The sequence below is a fragment of the Habropoda laboriosa genome, unplaced genomic scaffold (assembly GCF_001263275.1).
Source record: "Habropoda laboriosa isolate 0110345459 unplaced genomic scaffold, ASM126327v1 scaffold86, whole genome shotgun sequence".
NCBI lineage: Eukaryota > Metazoa > Arthropoda > Insecta > Hymenoptera > Apidae > Habropoda > Habropoda laboriosa.
In genome coordinates, this window is record NW_017100212.1 from 97,255 (window position 1) to 112,693 (window position 15,439).

Below are 15,439 nucleotides of genomic sequence, written 5' to 3' on the forward strand. Positions count from 1 at the left end.
ATACAGTTCACCATCCCTCTGCTCTGTACATTGATTCATATTTCACATAAAATGTGACATGCTACTTCATTATTTATACCGCCTGACCTTTCAGAGTTTCTCATTCTTGTCTACGTGTTTGTTCTTTTTTCTTTTCTTTTCTTTTTACAAGTCTAATACACCATGTTACAGCGTGGTCGATTTAGAAAAATGTTGCTCAGTGATTTAGAAAAATCATAAAAACTCAATCTTATTGTCTTTTATTAATATTACGTTTTGTTTTTTTTTTTTTTTTTTTTTGTGATGCGCACGCGTCGAGTGTGTGTATGCGTACTGACTACGAACCATAAATCTTTGTGCTCCTTTCCTGTTACTCTTATTATGAATATGTTCGGAGAGAAATGAAGCGGTGCACAACTTTACCAGTATTGACGATGAGTGACTATAGTCAACGTTAGTAATGAAAGGGTTAATTGAAATATATTTTTTTTAAATACATCACATACCAAGAATATAATTATTGTATTTAATGCAGTGTTCCTTTCCTGTTACTCTTATTATGAATATGTTCGGTGAGAAATGAAGCGGTGCACAACTTTACCAGTATTGATGATGAGTGACTATAGTCAACGTTAGTAATGAAAGGGTTAAGTGAAATATATTTTTTTTAAATACATCACATACCAAGAATATAATTATTGTATTTAATGCAGTGTCGTGCTATGAACTTACTTTTCCTCACGTCTCAATAACTCTCGAGGAGCATTCTGTAATACCTCATTCTTTTCGCGCCAATTTTGACTACCAGTGTTATGCATCATGCCGCCGCGACGATGACCACCCTGCCAATCAGACATTCTACCACGACTTCGGAGCCCATCTGGTAACGGATCACGTGGAATATGGCGCATCTGCAAAAATGAAATATTTTAAAATACACTTTATCAATACATCTAATTTAAAAACAATCTGTATCACCGTTTTATACTTACTGGAGGACGTTCATCCATTCCACGATCTTTATCTACTATTCTATCTCTGTCCCTCACATCGTCTTTGTCGTAGTCGTCTTTTCTCCATTTTTCAAGGGTATCTTTCTTTCTTTCTTTATTGTCGTCTTGTCTCCATCTTTCAATGGTATCTTTCTTTCTTCCTTTATGGTCGTACTTTCGCCATTTATCCGTGTCGCGTCTTTTCCAACGCGTCGCATCTTCTTTACCACCTTCTACTTTTATGTCAATATTACGGCGCCAAGACATTTGCACTGGGAAAAATAAAACATACATATAACTAATATAAGTGTACCATTTTTACAATACTTCAAAGTAATATATTTTCTTGCATACTATGACTATCTCCACCGCGTCTCCATGTATCTATCTCCTTGTCTCTTTGTCTTCTCTCCTCTAGTTTCCTTTCTATCTCAGCTTCTCTAGCCCTAGTAATCTTCGCTTGTTTTTCTATCTTGGCCAAACGCTCGGCCCCTTTCGCCTCCTCTTCTGCACGCTTTAATCTCTCTTCTTCTTCCGTCTTTGTCCTTTCCTCCTCGATACGTCGTTTCTCCTTCCCCCGTTTAATACGCAATTCCTCCAAACGCCTTCCCTCAAGAACTTCTGTTCGTTCTTTCTCCCATTTAGCTTTGCGTTCAGCCTTACGCTCCACCTTCCGTTTCAATAATCTGCTAGCTCGCTCCTCGTTCAACACCTTCTCGAATTCTTTCAATTTCTCCAAATAAATACTCTTACTCTCGGCCAGAATCTTCGCCAAGATAATATCATGGTCCTCCTTCATTCTCGCCATGCTTTCATGGGTTGCGACAGCCTGCTGTCTCTCCTCGACGGCTGCAGCGACTCGTTTGGTCTCCCATTGCACCCAGCGCTGCTTCGCCAGCTCCATTTTTTCCTTCACTGCTTTTTCCAACAGTGGTATCTCCTCTAAACGTTTAGCATGTTCTAGATAATGGATCTTTTTCTCTTGTGACTTCAATTTCTGTTGCATATCCCTGCGTGCTTTTGGTATTTCTTCAGCCTCGCGGGCTGTAATTTGTTCCACGTCCAACTTCTTGATTTCATCCTCATCCAGTTTTTTCAGTACCTTCTGGCCGTGACTAATTTTAGAGATCTGTTGCATCTTCTCTTTCAGATAACGTTCCTTGATTTGTTGGATCTCACTCTGCTGCCGTTTCCTCTCACGCTCCTCTCTTTCATGTTCCAGTCTCTTCTGTTCAGCTAACATTTGTGGTCTCAGCAGCTCTTCCAGCCTCCTCATTTCCTTTTCCCCACAGACTGTGCTAATGTGCTCGATATATTTCTTTCTTTCCTCTACAATCTTGAATCTTCCTAGGATTCTTTGATGTTCCTTCATCTTGATCTCATGGTAACTTCTCATGCTCCATTTTCTTCTGGTTTGTATTAATGATATAGCCGATGCAATTTCAGGTCAAACCCGTTTCAGTCGCAGTACAAACTTCTTGCGAACGATTCCTTTTTGATAAAAGAAACAAATTAATATTATTCTCGTATTCATAAACGAGTGTAACAACTTACCATTATTGTAAAAAGTAATCGAATTCACTTAACAGTAGTACAAATGCATTTTCCAGCAACTGCATAACTCTTTATCCAAGTTAAATGTATCGTCACGGTTAATGGATCGGATTAACTTCGTCCCCGAATAGTTCACACTCGAATAGTTTTCACTATTTCGTTGTATTTGCTCCACCAAGCATGGCTGTTACGTTTGCTGTTAGGCAACGAACGTATTACTCAGCGTTAATTAAACACTAACTTTTATCAATGCAGTCATAAGTTTGCTTGTGCAGATTTTTTTCTATGGTTTGTATTTGAAATTGATGCATTTTGATAGAATGGAATTTATTATCACATCTATGGATTTTTTTTCTGTTTAAACAATTTGTACCTCCAGTTTGCTAATGGAAAATTAACGATTACTGGTGTTTCTACATTTTTACCGCTAGATTTTAAAGTTCAAGTGTTTTAAAATGTCTAGAACGATGACATGCGCCATACAGTGTGCGCGATTGCTAAACCGCAAAGCTCGCCGGGAACCATCGAGATTCTGTTTACTCAATTCAATTTACGACGAAGTTTACGTGTTAAAAGACCAACCACCTAATTTTTCGCCGCGATCGGGCACTGGGCACGGACACTGCTCTGTTAAATTATTCAATTGGTTCCACTGTTGGCTAATTTGAGTTTCTGACAAGTTTCTCACCAACAACCCGTTTTCCATAACTTTTCCTTACCTTACTCGCTTATACCTGTGCTATGTGTATGAAGATGATCTTATCAGGAGATAAAAGAAACAGCCAAGCATAATTGCTTGTAGCACTATTCACCCGTAGATACTTTACCGCGGCAGGAACGCCGCATACATTTCTATCTAGGGTAGGCTCCCGCCACGCCATCTGTATATCGAGGGGTACCTGCGCACGTTCCGTGGCGTCTTTTTCCTTGGTTGGTGAAAATTGAAAAAATTTGTCGTGTCAACGGTCGGTTCATAGGTGACGCGAACTCATCAAAATGTACAAAAGTAAAACAATACGATAAATATTGTATAATAAAGTCGAGATAAAAATTTCATGAAATCGTCTGTGTGAAAAAAAGAGAAGCACATTTATTGTGACGACGATTAGAATGCAGATTCCGATCGAACGTTTTATATTCGAAAAAATATGACCGTGGGATTTTCAGACCGCTGAACTTATCGAGAGTAGAAACATTTTGAACAGTACTAAACATGTTGGACTATGCTATATTTTTTCGTGTAATAACTATGAGAATTATCTCGTTACAGATATAAATGTATCCGCGAACACCATCATTTTACTGTAATTCACTTATTATCTAGATATATATTTACTATTTTTTTATACCCCTCGTGCATTTTTTAATATCCATTTTTTTACACGCATTTGTTAATCTTTTTATAGGATCTTTCAGTGTTTTTTTCATACAGTATGATTAACAATTAGAATCGTAAGGAGGTTAGTAATATGTTTTGCTCTTTAACTTCTTCCATCCATGTCTCGTCATTTTTCACGATACCGAAAAGGACAAAACGATTTACTCGGAGGTTTCGCGAAACCTCCTTTTTCGTCTATCATGTTTTTATAGGATGTAAGTAGAAACGGAGTTTGATACTCTGTAGTGATTTATTTATTACGTAATATCTTAATTATTAACTATATCATAAATGTAAGAAAACAATTAAAAAGACAATACGGATAAGATGCGTAGATCTTCATTTATACCATAGTAAAGAGGTCTCCTCTTACGTTCGTCTCAAAACTCGTATGCGTTATCGTACAAGCTAAAAAAATCGTTGCTTCGGATGTGTGCGGAGGATTATGATAGATTTTTCAAAGTCACACGATCATTCTTTCCTTCTGTTGTTTTGTTTGTTTGTTCAAGGAAAAGGTATCACGCGAAGTATACCGGTTTTATAAAAAAATTAAGGTAAGAATTAGGATACAAGAGAACTTTATTTACGTTTTGCGACTTTTAACCTCTGCCGTCAGGTTAGCCTACTCAATTCAATTATCGTCGGCACTCATACAGTTCACCATCCCTTCTGCTCTGTACATTGATTCATATTTCACATAAATGTGACACGCTGCTTCATTATTTATACCGCCTGACCTTTCAGAATTTCTCATTCTTGTGTACGTGTTTGTTCTTTTTCCTTTTCTTTTTTTTTTACAAGTCTAATACACCATGTAACAGCGTGGTCGATTTAGAAAAATGTTGCTCAGTGATTCAGAAAAATCATAAAAACTCAATCTTATCGTCTTTTATTAATATTACGTTTGGTTTTTTTTGTGATGCGCACGCGGGCGCGTGTGTGTATGTGAACTGGCTACGACCCATAAATCTTTGTGCTTATTTCCTGTTACTGTTATTATGAGTATGTTCGGAGAGAAACGCAGCGGTGTACAAAACAGTAGAGTTGGGCCCATCAGCAGTTTCAGGCAAAAGTCTAACTGCGTATTATGCACTGTCCTCGAAGTATAATAAACGTTGCTTCTATAGGTAGCTGTCGAATCCTATGTTAACGCCTGCTCACCTGTGACCATCCGTCGTCTTCTGGTGGTCGTCTTCTCTCGTCGTGTTTAGGTAGAAGTCTATCATCTTTAGGTTCGTCTCGTCTATTAATTAAAATGTATATTTTTTAAAATACATCACATACCAAGAATGTAATTATTGTATTTAATGCAGTGTCGTACTATGAACTTACTTTTCCTCACGTCTCAGTAACTCTCGAGGAGAATTCTGTAATGTCTCACTCTTGTCGCGCCAATTTTGACTACCAGTATTATGCTGCATAATGTCGTCGCGACGATGACCACCAACACGACGATCAGACATTCTACCACGAGTACGTGGTCCATCTGATAACGGATCGCGAGGAATATCACGTATCTGCAAAAATGAAATATGTTAAAATACACTTTATTAATACATCTAATTTAAAAACAAGCTGTATCATCGTTTTATACTTACTGGAGGACGTCCATCCACTCCACGATCCCTCTCTCTCTCTACTATTCTATCTCTATCCCTCACATCCTCTTTATCGAAGTCCTCTTTTCTCCATCTTTCGATGGTATCTTTCTTTTTTTCTTTATCGTCGTCCTTTCGCCATTTATCCGTGTCGCGCCTTTTCCAACGCGACGCATCTTCTTTATTACTACCTTCTTCTTTTATGTCCATATTACGGCGCCAAGACATTTGCACTGGGAAAAAAAATATATATATATAACTAAAATAATTATACCATTTTTACAATATTTCAAAGTAATATATTTTCTTGCATACTATGACTATCTCCACCGCGTCTCCATGTATCTGATATCTCCTTGTCTCTTTGTCTTTCCTCCTCTAGTTTCCTTTCTATCTCAGCTTCTCTAGCCCTAGTAATCTCTGCTTGTTTTTCAATCTTGGCCAAACGCTCGGCCTCTTTCGCCTCCTCTTCTGCACGCTTTAATCTCTCTTCTTCTTCCCTCTTTGTCCTTTCCTCCTCGATACGTCGTTTTTCCTCCTCCTGTTTAATACGCAATTCCTCCAAACGCCTTCTCTCAAGAGCTTCTGTTCGTTCTTTCTCCCATTTAGCTTTGCGTTCAGCCTTACGCTCCATCTTCCGTTTCAATAATCTACTAACTCGCTCCTCGTTCAACACCTTCTCGAATTCTTTCAGTTTCTCCAAATAAATACTCTTACGCTCGGCCAGAATCTTTGCCAAGAAGATATCATGATCCTCCTTCATTCTCGCCATACTTTCACGAGTTGCGACAGCCTGCTGTCTCTCCTCGATGGCTGCAGCGATTCGTTCTGCCTCCTGTTGCTCCCAACGCTGCTTCGCCAACTCCATTTTTTCCTCTACTGCTTTTTCCAACAGTGGTATCTCCTCCAAACGTTTAGCACGTTCTAGGTAATCGATCTTTTTCTCTTGTGACTTCAATTTCTGTTGCATCTCCCTACGTTCTTTCTGTAATTCTTCAGCCTCGCGGGCTGCAATTTGTTCCGCGTCTAACTTCTTGATTTCATCCTCGTCCAATTTTTTCAGTACCTTCTGACCGTGACTAGTTTGAGAGATCTGTTGCATCTTCTCTTTCAGATGACGATCCTTGATTTGTTGGATCTCACTCTGCTGTCGTTTCCTCTCACGCTCCTCTCTTTCATGTTCCAGTCTCTTTTGTTCAGCCAACATTTGCTGTCTCTGCAGCTCTTCCAGTCTTCTCATTTCCTCTTCCTCGCGGACTGTGTTGATGTGCTCAATGTATTCTTTTCTTTCCTCTATGATTTTGTGTCTTCCTAAGATTCTTTGATGTTCCTTCGTTTTGGTCTCATGGTAATGGCCTACCAAGGCGTTGCGTAACTTCTCACGCTCCGTTTTCTTCTTGTGTGGATTAATGATATAGATCGAGCGGTGCAATACGGTGGCCATATTTACAAGTTGACAACGAATCTGTTCAGAAGGCATTGCTTGTAACACTGGACCATCTGGATGGTCTTCTCTTTGAGCTTCTGAAAGATCAACTCCGAAGTGCACGCATTTCTTTCCGTGGTTAATTCTGATTTGCATGTCGTTGTATCGTACACAATCCACCAACAAACGCTCTAAATGGAAGTCTGTCGTGAATTTGGCGAGTTCCAAAAGTCTAGCGAATTGTATGGTCTGATAAACCTGTGATATTTGATGAACTAGACGTACGAGAGTTACGTCTTGTAAGGCTGGAATGTACTGAACCAATGGACTGTTTTCATCAGCCTGTAACGTTTGAATGACAGAATCTACACGACTACAGAGTTCCAGGGGATGAAATTCAACCTCCAGCCATGAGTACAATTCTTGTAACTGTGGAGACGCTAAATTAACAATGTTCAAGCGAACGATATCTTTAAGCAGAGAAACTCTTGTTGGCGGTTGAGTGAGTTTTAAAAGCGTCGCGAGCTTCTGAGCTTTTTCTAATGGACTCTTGTCCGTTTCGATAAAACGATCAAATTCAGGATGAGCTGATGGCAATGGAATAGACAGTGTGGCCAATAAGACGCGATTGGCCATTCTCTGTTGCTCCTCCATAGACATGTTCTTTTTCATTTCACGGGACAGCTGCAGCAATTTAAACAACGCTGCAGCATGGAAAAGATAGTTTCCTGCCTTCCAAAAAACCATGACCAATTTCTGGTAATAATTGGCCATAGTTTTTGGTACTGGTGGCTTCTTTGATAAATTCATCATTCCGTGCACATCTTCGGAGGACTTGAACGCTTCTTGCCACAGTTCCATTTGAATTGCCGAATCAAGTTGATTCAGCCGCGTTTCTAAGTTCAATTGCTGTGTCTCAGCTCTGTTCATGGAAACATTCGAGACGAGTGCCGGTAATTTACAAATTTCCTCTAAGTGTTTTCGCAATTTTTCGCATAATTTACGAAATTCAGTTTTACGATTATATTCAAGACAAAACTGGAAGGCCATACGTGCAATATCATGATATAGTGTTTCAACATGAGCATTAGTTCTTAGTAATTCTAAACACTGGCAATATGATTCCCACAAAAATTTCACCCATGGTGTTAAGATAGTACGGTCACTTCTGTCCTGTGCATCTTCTCCACTGACTGCTGATAAAAGAATGCTTTCAGGTGTGGCTAAATTATCAAGATCATCTATATCTATAACGGCTTGTTGACTCTGTTTCCTTGCTTGATTTGTTTTCTCTTCTGCCATGCGTAAATATCCACGTATAACATTTTCTAAACTTCCAACATTTACTGATTGGAACATATTTCGATATTGAAAAAGACCCTCCTTTGCTATATGCGACTTCTTCAGTTCCACACATAGGTCTAAGTATTTGAACATTATAGGTTCTAATACAGACTCTGACCAGTTGTACGTCCATTTTTTATTGCGGAAGACTTCTTGCAAGGTATCTAATGCCCTAGCTGGCTTTCCTACTTCGATGAATTCTGTCAAAAAAAAAAAGAAAAGGTACATGATTTAAAAGTTTCCTTGAAAATGCCTTATTCATTATTTTAATCTACAATTAAGCACTCCAGTATTCATATTAAATGGTAATTTGCATTTAAAAAAGTACCTAAAGTTTATGTAATGGAATAAATAAAGAGGGTAACTCTACTGTCAAAGTCAGTTCAGTGTTAAAAAGATGAAAAAATGTTTGAAGGAAAACAAAAGATTTAATTCTTCAAAAACCAGAAAATGATGGAAATTCATATTTATTTGTATAACAGATATGCCATATGATTTTATTTAATATAAAGAAATACTTCTTTCATTCGCATAGTTTCGCACGTAGGAAAAGCAGACACTATATTTTATTTACAATAAGCAATCACGATAGACTTCCTTTTCGGATCTGCTATCTGATACAATTATACCATTCTGGGTGCATATGGTTCGGTAAAATGAATATTTTAAAAAATTAGACAGACGTGACTATAGGCAACTTGAACACTATACGACAAGTAGGAAATGCCATTTACGATGATTAATCAGTATTGCAAAAACAAGCGGGCGAGCCAAGTAACGCGGATTGCGAAAGACATGAGCGAACGGAACAAAAGAATTTTTAGGCTCTAAATTAAATAGCCATCGGCCATGTCATATCTTGTTACGGAATAGTGTACATACCGTTTGCTCTCTTCAGAGCATTTTCAGGTCTCTGCCCGTATCGCGCCATGTTTTCGCACGTATACAGTTAATTTCACACCATACACGTTATTACGAAATCCGGTAAATTTCCTTTGAAAATCTAGGATTTAATTTTTCACTACGGAACGTTTGTCACGACGGACCTCGACCGCGTGTACCGGATGAAAGGCGGCCACTACGAAAAAATGGCTTCCCGTAATATGTAAGTCAAATCAGTCAAATTGGATTTCGAGTGTTCCGGCAATGGTTGATAGAGGCAATAAAAATGTCGCAAAAAAAATATATAATTTAGTTTATTGCTTTTATTGTACAGACGATGAACTCATATCGCAATTATTTCGCTGATTACAGTCGATCGTGCGTGAATAAGGATAGCAAGTAGGCTTGGCACTAGATGTCGTAAGGGTCCGTTTTCAATATCGGTGTTTCGTAATGACCTGTAACTTGATTTTGAATTTTTTAGCCGTTTTGTTAATTTTTTTAGTTTTGTGTACGAACATTTTGTAATTATTTATTGTGAAATAAGTGCTATTTATACGAGGTAAGTCGGTAATATTATTTAGCTGAAAAACTGTAAACTTTTATCAAATTCTTACCTACTATTTGCCGCGTAAATGGTTCAGGTCAGTATAACAATATGATCATAGAGGTGTTTTGATCGAATGAATATATTTATTCACATTTATTATAATTGGATGAATATATTTACAAAAATGCATAAAGTTACAGTAGAAACAAATTTTCTGCTACAGCCAAGTTGATTAAAAAATTTTCAACTGCCGGCGGTAAAGTTTTTTCTTTCAACGTTTGCGCAGATACCATCTTCCGTCCATCAGGTCCTTCAACTACAGCCAAAGATTTTAGTTGATTTAATAGATCTTGAGTTTTATCATTTATTTCAGATATTATTTGAGCCTCTGTATAGGACTGATTTTCACTTAGTTGAATCATAAAGAGAGCTATTTCTTTATGTGTTTTTGTCATTGTTAGACTTTCTAGAAGAAGTAGCATATTTCAGTAATACATTTATTTAAATAAAGGCTTTCTCAGTTACCCTTCTTTTTACCTTTTGCATGTGAAGCAACTGTAATTTCTCTAGCTGGAATATTTACAAGTAGATCAAATAGATCTGTTCTTGATGAAATTGAGCTGTTTCTACAGCCTGCAATATAATGTGAATGTCCCTGTAAGAAATTCAGTTACTTGGTGTCTTTTTAATAACTTTAAATAAAATATAGCTTCATCGATATACTTTTAGTTCTGCCAATTCATCATCAATTAAATCAACCCAAGGAAATAAATTATCAGTGACTTTTCTATGTTTCATTAATGCAGGAAATATTCCAATCCATTTCAAAAGTTGTTCCAAACTATGATGGTAAACTACTATTCTTTTTTTTAAAAGAAGAGCTGTATATATCAGGATGGTTTCTAATTCAAATGTTCTGATCATTTCTCTGGCATTTGTGTTTACTGTGAAACAATGAGTATTGAAGTCATCAGAAACAAATGTTCCATTTTCTTGTGTGGAACATGATCCCTTTGTAAATACAGATAGATATAATTGTAATATTTCTGTTGGTTTGCCAGTTTTGCAATACATTTTGCTAAGTACTCTTGATAGTACTTCATATTTTCGTGGGTTAAAATCTTTGGCAAACAGAACTAATGCAAATTGCTTTACCTGTTTTGGAAACAACTTTAGCATTATTTATGTCTTGAAAATACAAACACTTGGGGGGAATTATGTTCTAGTTCTAAATTGCATTTTCTTGCAACAACCGTTTTTTGCGATTCTGAAACTACGGGATAAGACCATGTCCATAATATATCACCATTAGAATCTTTTTCAATTATGCTACATGAAAGCAAATCTGTGAGGGGAGCCATTTCAAAAATGTGTTACTGACATATGAATCTGTCAGAGTACGTTGAAATAAACGGACACTGTATTAGAAATTTGTTTTTATTAAAAAAATTAGACAACATATCATTATTACATTTTAATATAAGTGATTACACTATGTACATTAAAATTAGTGTTGTGAAATTTGACATTTCGTGAGGTTATGTTTGAGAGAATTAGGGGTGTATTGGTAATATTGTTAGGTGCTGCTCTCTGTGAGAAGATGCGGAATTAGGAAAACTTGAAAAGAAATTCGAATCAGTTTTGTGCGAATCTTTCAAAGTGTAGGATCATTATTAGTTGTGATATATTTTGATTTGCAATGTGTGGTGAATATTCGAAAGTAATAGTGCTACTTGCGTATCTAAACGGACTTTGGCGGTTGAAAATAAAACGTCGAAAGGTATACGAACTTCTTTTATTAAATCTCTTAACAATTTACTTATTCTGTACATATCATAATTTACACAACTTACAAATTTCTAGTGACGCAGTGTCGCGACTTAAATAATTACTTTAAATAACAATTAAAACAATCGAAGGACATAATCATCCATCATATTATATACTATTTCTACGTACAAAAGTATTTACAATTTTTCACATACAATGCTCTTAATTACGTTTCGATATTTCTAACCTATTATAACGACATACATAGAAACTATCAGTAATACCAATCTCACTAAAATACGGAACAATCACAGAATGTAACGATACGAAACACAGAGTAATTCATACGATTATAATAAATTAACACACAACGTTGTTTCCTATAGTATATCAATATACATGCTTATTAATATATTATGAACGAAAGCGACAAGTCGCGCCCTCGTACGACTGGAGTCACTAACATTTCCGGTTCGTTTCCAGGGGATATTAGGCTATCATTTTTAACGAGCAAATTGCCAGTTGACTGTCCGGTGCTATTCCAAAGGGCTTCGTACCGTCCGGGGCAATGTACCTGTTCACTTGGTAAGTCATCATCGTTTCGTATCCGAACACGTCCGTTCCGAGTTGCTATAGGATAAACAATTTAAATGTTCTATTTATCTTGGAATAAAAAAGCGAAATAAATCGAACGCGAAATTAGTATTCTTTATTTTAAAAAACTTTTAAAATAAGATGGAGAGAGTACGCAACCGTTAACCCCTTTTTGGCGGGTGTTTCAAAATGAATTCAAAAGTTAAGTTACTCAGACAGCAATTTGCGACGCGTTGCTCTGCAAATGCACAATGAACAGCACTAAAAGAGATTGGAAAGCTCGAGAACGCCCGACATAACACTAACAATAAGCGGAACAGTTGGAGTCAGGCATGTTACTCGAGTAATCCAATTTCCGTGCTCTATCCGCATAGAGGGCGCGTGACAGAAGTACTTTCTTCGTCACAACGACCTCGTTACAAACATTTCGTATTACAAGGTGTCATTGTTGTACTATATTAGTTGTATTCTTATCATTGTTACGTTGTTATAGATTATTGTGTTTAAAATAAATTACCTGTGTCAGTGGGCTTGTGTTTGTAGTAAAAATTCCAGCATATTCTTTCCTCTTAGCTAATTGCAAACAATACTCTTCCATCTCTTTCATTAGGATCACATTTTCGGCTGGATTTAAATCACCGCTGGTCGTCATCATGAAATTGTGAATAATCTGACCCTTTCCCTTGGGCAATTTCCTTTCTCTAATTGGTGCCTCCAGGTATTCCAAAAATTCAAACACGATCGTCAATTTAGAGTCCAAGATCAATTCAGGCTCGTCCCAAAGATCGAAATTCAAGCCCACACCGATAGTTCTGTTATCTCGCGACGATTTCACTGCGAAGCTCAGATTCTTTTCCACCAAAGGCTCCCAAAGAATTTCCATCATTATACGATAATCCTCCTTCGCTATATCTGGCATCAGCCATTGCTCTAGATCCGCTTTGCTGTAGAAACTTTCTGTGATAATCCTGCAAAACAATAACATTTCCCTTGTTCATTGTAATCCAACTACTTTCCAACCTTTATTCGTAGATGGCAGCAGTGTTCCAATAACACACTTCATCTGAAGTTAGCGTCTATTCAAAGACACGTTCTCGTATCAAGTAGCGAATCAGAAAAACTTCGTTTCCATAATACAAATTTTCTTCGAATTCATTTTACGAACGTAAATTCTTAACAAACAAACAAAAAGACAATTCTAAACAAATCTTTTCGAAGCAATTTCAATTAGTAATACACACTCTATCGTGTCCTCTTTGTGAGTGTCATTCAACATCTCGAAGATATGCTCTTCCTCGTTGAGGTTATTCTCGAAAACCGCCTCGTCCGTGTTGATCCTCATTCGATCGAGCACCTCCGCTAAATTCTTCGCCGTGATGAACTCTGTGATGCCTATCTCGTAGCCTTGATCCTTGAGCTTCGTCACCGTGTAAATCGAGTTCAAGGAGTTGCCGCCTAGCTCATAGAAATTTGCATCGAGTTTGACGTCCGTGCGACCTCCGCCACCGATCACGGACGCCACCGTTGGAAACAGCACTTTCGCCTTCACGAGGTCCTTGTCGGGCACGCCATTGTAATCGCAGTTCAAGCATTGCTCGTTTTCTGGAGGCAGAGGTGAAATCGAAGTAATTGTTATTCATCGAGGTCAAGATTTACCAATGGACACTTTTTAACCCTTCCATTAGGGAAATTACAGTAGTAATTTCAAGAGGAATTATACGAATGGACATTGCTGGTAATAAATTGACCACAACGAATTAGTACAGAGCGGTAGAAGGTAACGTAGGTTAGAATTGTTCAATTAAAGAAAAAAGAAAGAAAACAAAATCCTTTTTCGAGTGCTTTGGAAATTTAAAAATAGATAAACATAGTATTAAATAAATATATATATCGGATAAGAAATAAATATTCATATCGTACCAGTGTTCAAGTTGGAATTTTCGTACTGTTTCAACAGTGTCTGACGATCGGTCTTCCCATTCGTTAAAAGTGGAATATTATCTACCACAATAATACGAGGCAACATGTATACGGGTAAAGTGGCTTGTAGAAAACTTTCGATCTTCAGTGCACACGTGGACGAGTCGTTTGCAATTGTTATGAAAGCGATCAATGCCTAAAAATTCAATTCGTTCAAAAAATTTATATTTCTTGCTTAGAATAGATTTGAACGTTAGGCTAGAAAATTGCAAAATATTAGATTATTCATTAGTACCTGAGATAATTCACCAGGTTTGTAACAAAGAACGACTACACTGTCTATACCGGGTGCTCTAGATACCGCTTTCTCCACTTCAGTCAAATCTACCCGGTGTCCTCTGACTTTGATTTGCGAATCCACGCGTCCTTCGTACATAACCGTACCTTTTGATATTCTCGCGTAGTCACCGGTGCAATAAATCCTCGAATATTCTGTGTGACGTGTAAATAATAGGATTTTAGCCGTCACGTTGCTTCCATACTGTACTATACTCAGTTTTATAAAACTTATTTTCTATCGTTAAATGGTTGAAACCGTTTGTACGATAAATAAACAAATAAAAAATTTAATAAGTAATAAATAACGGAGTGAAAGGAATTAACGAGTGGAAAATTGATGCTTCTTTTTACCTGGATCAATCGCGTGTGGGTTGTCCTGGAACTTCCGAGTGTCGTTGTCGCTGATGTAGCCTGCCGCGAGATTTCTTCCAGCGACTATCAGTTCACCAACTTCCCCCTGCGGCACCAGTCGCATCTCCTTGTTCACGATGTAAACAATGCAATTGTCTAATGGCTTTCCTGCAATCGGACACGCGTAACCATTGAATTCGCGTGTCTTCCAATCGACGGTACATCGAGAAAACTTCAACCGACTCGATGTACGTAATTTCTAAGTCCAACAGATTCCTAACCTAACTTTTCTCTTTCACTCTCAACGACATTCTCATCCATTCTTTATAACCATTCTTGCTCTGTGTCCGAGTCTAATTAACTGTTCAGAAATAAGGAAAAATTGTGTCTCTATGTATATGATTCTGTGCGTAATTTAATTTTCAAAACAAATTCACTCTTGTCGTTCCCAACCTCACTAATTCAATTTAACCCTTTCGCTGCAACGTTCGACTTTATTCACGTTGGAATTGATTATCCTTATTCGACGGTACTTTCTTCAAAGAAGAATTGGAAGAACAGCATATTGTGAGAAAAATCATTGTGCAGCGAAACGGTTAAGGGAGAATAAAAAAATTTATGCAAGTTTTTCGGAATTTTTTTTTTCTTCAATTTTGTAAAAGAAAAATGTTCAAGCTTCCGTTTACCAATTGGTATTTTCTCGGCCGATTGCAATTCGTTTCGATTGTTCAACAGATGATACGTCACGTCTCCCATGATTTC

At 37.4% G+C, this 15,439-nt stretch overlaps 3 protein-coding genes across 3 annotated transcripts in view; all 3 read right to left on the bottom strand.

Annotated features, from left to right (window-relative positions):
* Positions 1 to 699: 699 nt before the first annotated feature.
* LOC108570782 (eukaryotic translation initiation factor 3 subunit A) lies at positions 700 to 9,341 on the bottom strand. Its single transcript, XM_017932691.1, has 8 exons — positions 9,154 to 9,341; positions 5,817 to 8,471; positions 5,502 to 5,734; positions 5,236 to 5,420; positions 5,055 to 5,146; positions 1,326 to 2,399; positions 972 to 1,243; positions 700 to 890 (listed from the first exon to the last, which is right to left on the bottom strand). The coding sequence occupies exons 1-8, from the start codon at positions 9,200 to 9,202 to the stop codon at positions 708 to 710; spliced, it is 4,743 nt and encodes a 1,580-aa protein (XP_017788180.1). The 5' UTR covers positions 9,203 to 9,341; the 3' UTR covers positions 700 to 707.
* Positions 9,342 to 9,897: 556 nt separating this feature from the next.
* Positions 9,898 to 11,136, bottom strand: LOC108570842 (protein FAM45A-like). Its single transcript, XM_017932764.1, is given in 4 exon segments — positions 9,898 to 10,169; positions 10,241 to 10,358; positions 10,427 to 10,884; positions 10,887 to 11,136. Coding segments are annotated over 4 exon segments (1,026 nt in total). The 5' UTR covers positions 11,065 to 11,136.
* A 782-nt stretch (positions 11,137 to 11,918) lies between these two features.
* Positions 11,919 to 15,439, bottom strand: part of LOC108570783 (tyrocidine synthase 3) — a 14,745-nt gene continuing 11,224 nt past the window's right edge. Inside the window, exons 8-14 of the mRNA XM_017932692.1 lie at positions 15,364 to 15,436; positions 14,678 to 14,845; positions 14,283 to 14,479; positions 13,988 to 14,183; positions 13,309 to 13,669; positions 12,585 to 13,035; positions 11,919 to 12,103 (exon numbers count right to left, since the gene is read on the bottom strand). Coding sequence (XP_017788181.1) covers positions 11,963 to 12,103; positions 12,585 to 13,035; positions 13,309 to 13,669; positions 13,988 to 14,183; positions 14,283 to 14,479; positions 14,678 to 14,845; positions 15,364 to 15,436 — 1,587 coding nt within the window. The 3' untranslated portion in view covers positions 11,919 to 11,962. The remainder of the gene's footprint in view (positions 12,104 to 12,584; positions 13,036 to 13,308; positions 13,670 to 13,987; positions 14,184 to 14,282; positions 14,480 to 14,677; positions 14,846 to 15,363; positions 15,437 to 15,439) is intronic.

Bases quoted from the DNA above. Each gene is read 5' to 3' on its own strand.
- LOC108570782 (XM_017932691.1), bottom strand. From the start codon at position 9,202: ATGGCGCGATACGGGCAGAGACCTGAAAATGCTCTGAAGAGAGCAAAC. The intron at 5,735-5,816 runs GTATGCAAGAAA...TTTTTTTCCCAG, and splicing joins ACGCGGTGGAGATAGTCATA to TGCAAATGTCTTGGCGCCGT. The intron at 5,421-5,501 runs GTAAGTATAAAA...TCATTTTTGCAG, and splicing joins GAGTGGATGGACGTCCTCCA to ATACGTGATATTCCTCGCGA.